Raw genomic sequence first — 1,222 nt, forward strand, 5'->3', positions numbered from 1 at the left:
GGAGCCGCCCCTCCAGGCCGCCGGGGCCCTCCAGCCCGCGGGGCTGGAACCGGGGGCTGTATGCTGGTGGAGGCAGGTAGGACTCCTGGCTGGACGACAGAGGGGTCAGCTGGGACTTCAGGGCAGCCACCGAGGTGGGCACCAGGGGGTCCTCATTCTCCTCGTCAGACTGGCGGAACTCGGGGTACATGTCCGTCTCCTCCGCAAAGGGAAAGCCCTCGATGCGCCTGCCCTTCACCGGGGGCTCCACCTCGGAGGGCCCCATGACAAAGCGGCCGTCGGGGCCTCTGCTGATGAGCTCGATGGGCGTCGTGGCCTCGGCCTCGGCCTCCGCCTTGGCCACGCTGTACTTCTTGCTGCTGATGGCCCTCTTGGTCTTCTTGTACAAGGACAGCTCCTTCTCCCGGCTGGGGCTCAGCATTCTCTTGGCTGCAGGCTGACCCTGGTCATCGGAGGACTCGGAGGGGGGCCGGAGCGTCCGGATGCTCTCTGGGCTCACCTTGCCCGAGGACAGGCTGTGGGAGAGCAGGAGAGTGAGGCAGGGGACACACTGGCCGTTACTCCTTTGTGTTCCCTGAGCCAACACCAACCACAGTCACCAGGGAAGACAGGACTAGGGAACAAGACCGCAGGTCACTGCATAGTCTGGCGTGAAACCCTTGGGCCAACACTCTCCATTTGTCTAGGTGTGTATTCTGAGTGAGCACCCGCATTTCTACTTCTATTCCGCTCCGCCCCACGGTTTGCTGGGCTCTGTCCAGTCCCACCTGGCACTTCACTCCCTCCCAGGTTGCTCGCAGAAAGCAAGCTCATTATAATATGACAACGCAAAACATATTCAGAAGGCAAATCTGTTAGGATGACCGAAAAATAAATCACAGAACTACACTCGAAGCCAAAGAGAAATGGGTTCTCAGCGAATCTGGATCATTTACACGACTGCTCCTTCTGCGGGGAACAGCGCGATCAACCAGCGGTAACCAGTGGAGAAGAGCCGTGATGGACCGCCCATTGTCACACCCTGACCGTCCACCCTGACCGTCCACCCGCACACCACAAGCAGCGTGTCCCCCGGGGCCGGGCCGGGGCACTTACGGGGACTCCAGGCTCTTCCTGCAGTGGGTGATGGAGAGCGGAGGGTCTGGAAGGAGAGAGGGGGAGACCTGCTGAGGCCGAGACACCAAAACACACGCCAGCGTCGACAGGGCCCAGAGCTGAGCCA

The 1,222-nt window shown here is 61.4% G+C and overlaps 1 protein-coding gene across 1 annotated transcript in view; it reads right to left on the reverse strand.

The window, feature by feature from the left end:
• IGSF9B (immunoglobulin superfamily, member 9B) overlaps positions 1-1,222 on the reverse strand; it is a gene marked incomplete at its 5' end in the record, with an annotated part of 58,037 nt that overhangs the window by 33,499 nt on the left and 23,316 nt on the right. Inside the window, 2 exons of the mRNA XM_014543650.1 lie at positions 8-515; positions 1,096-1,214. Of these exons, the coding sequence (XP_014399136.1) occupies positions 8-515; positions 1,096-1,214 (627 nt within the window). The remainder of the gene's footprint in view (positions 1-7; positions 516-1,095; positions 1,215-1,222) is intronic.

Source organism: Myotis brandtii, unplaced genomic scaffold (genome assembly GCF_000412655.1).
Source record: "Myotis brandtii unplaced genomic scaffold, ASM41265v1 scaffold3301, whole genome shotgun sequence".
NCBI classification, from domain to species: Eukaryota; Metazoa; Chordata; class Mammalia; order Chiroptera; family Vespertilionidae; genus Myotis; species Myotis brandtii.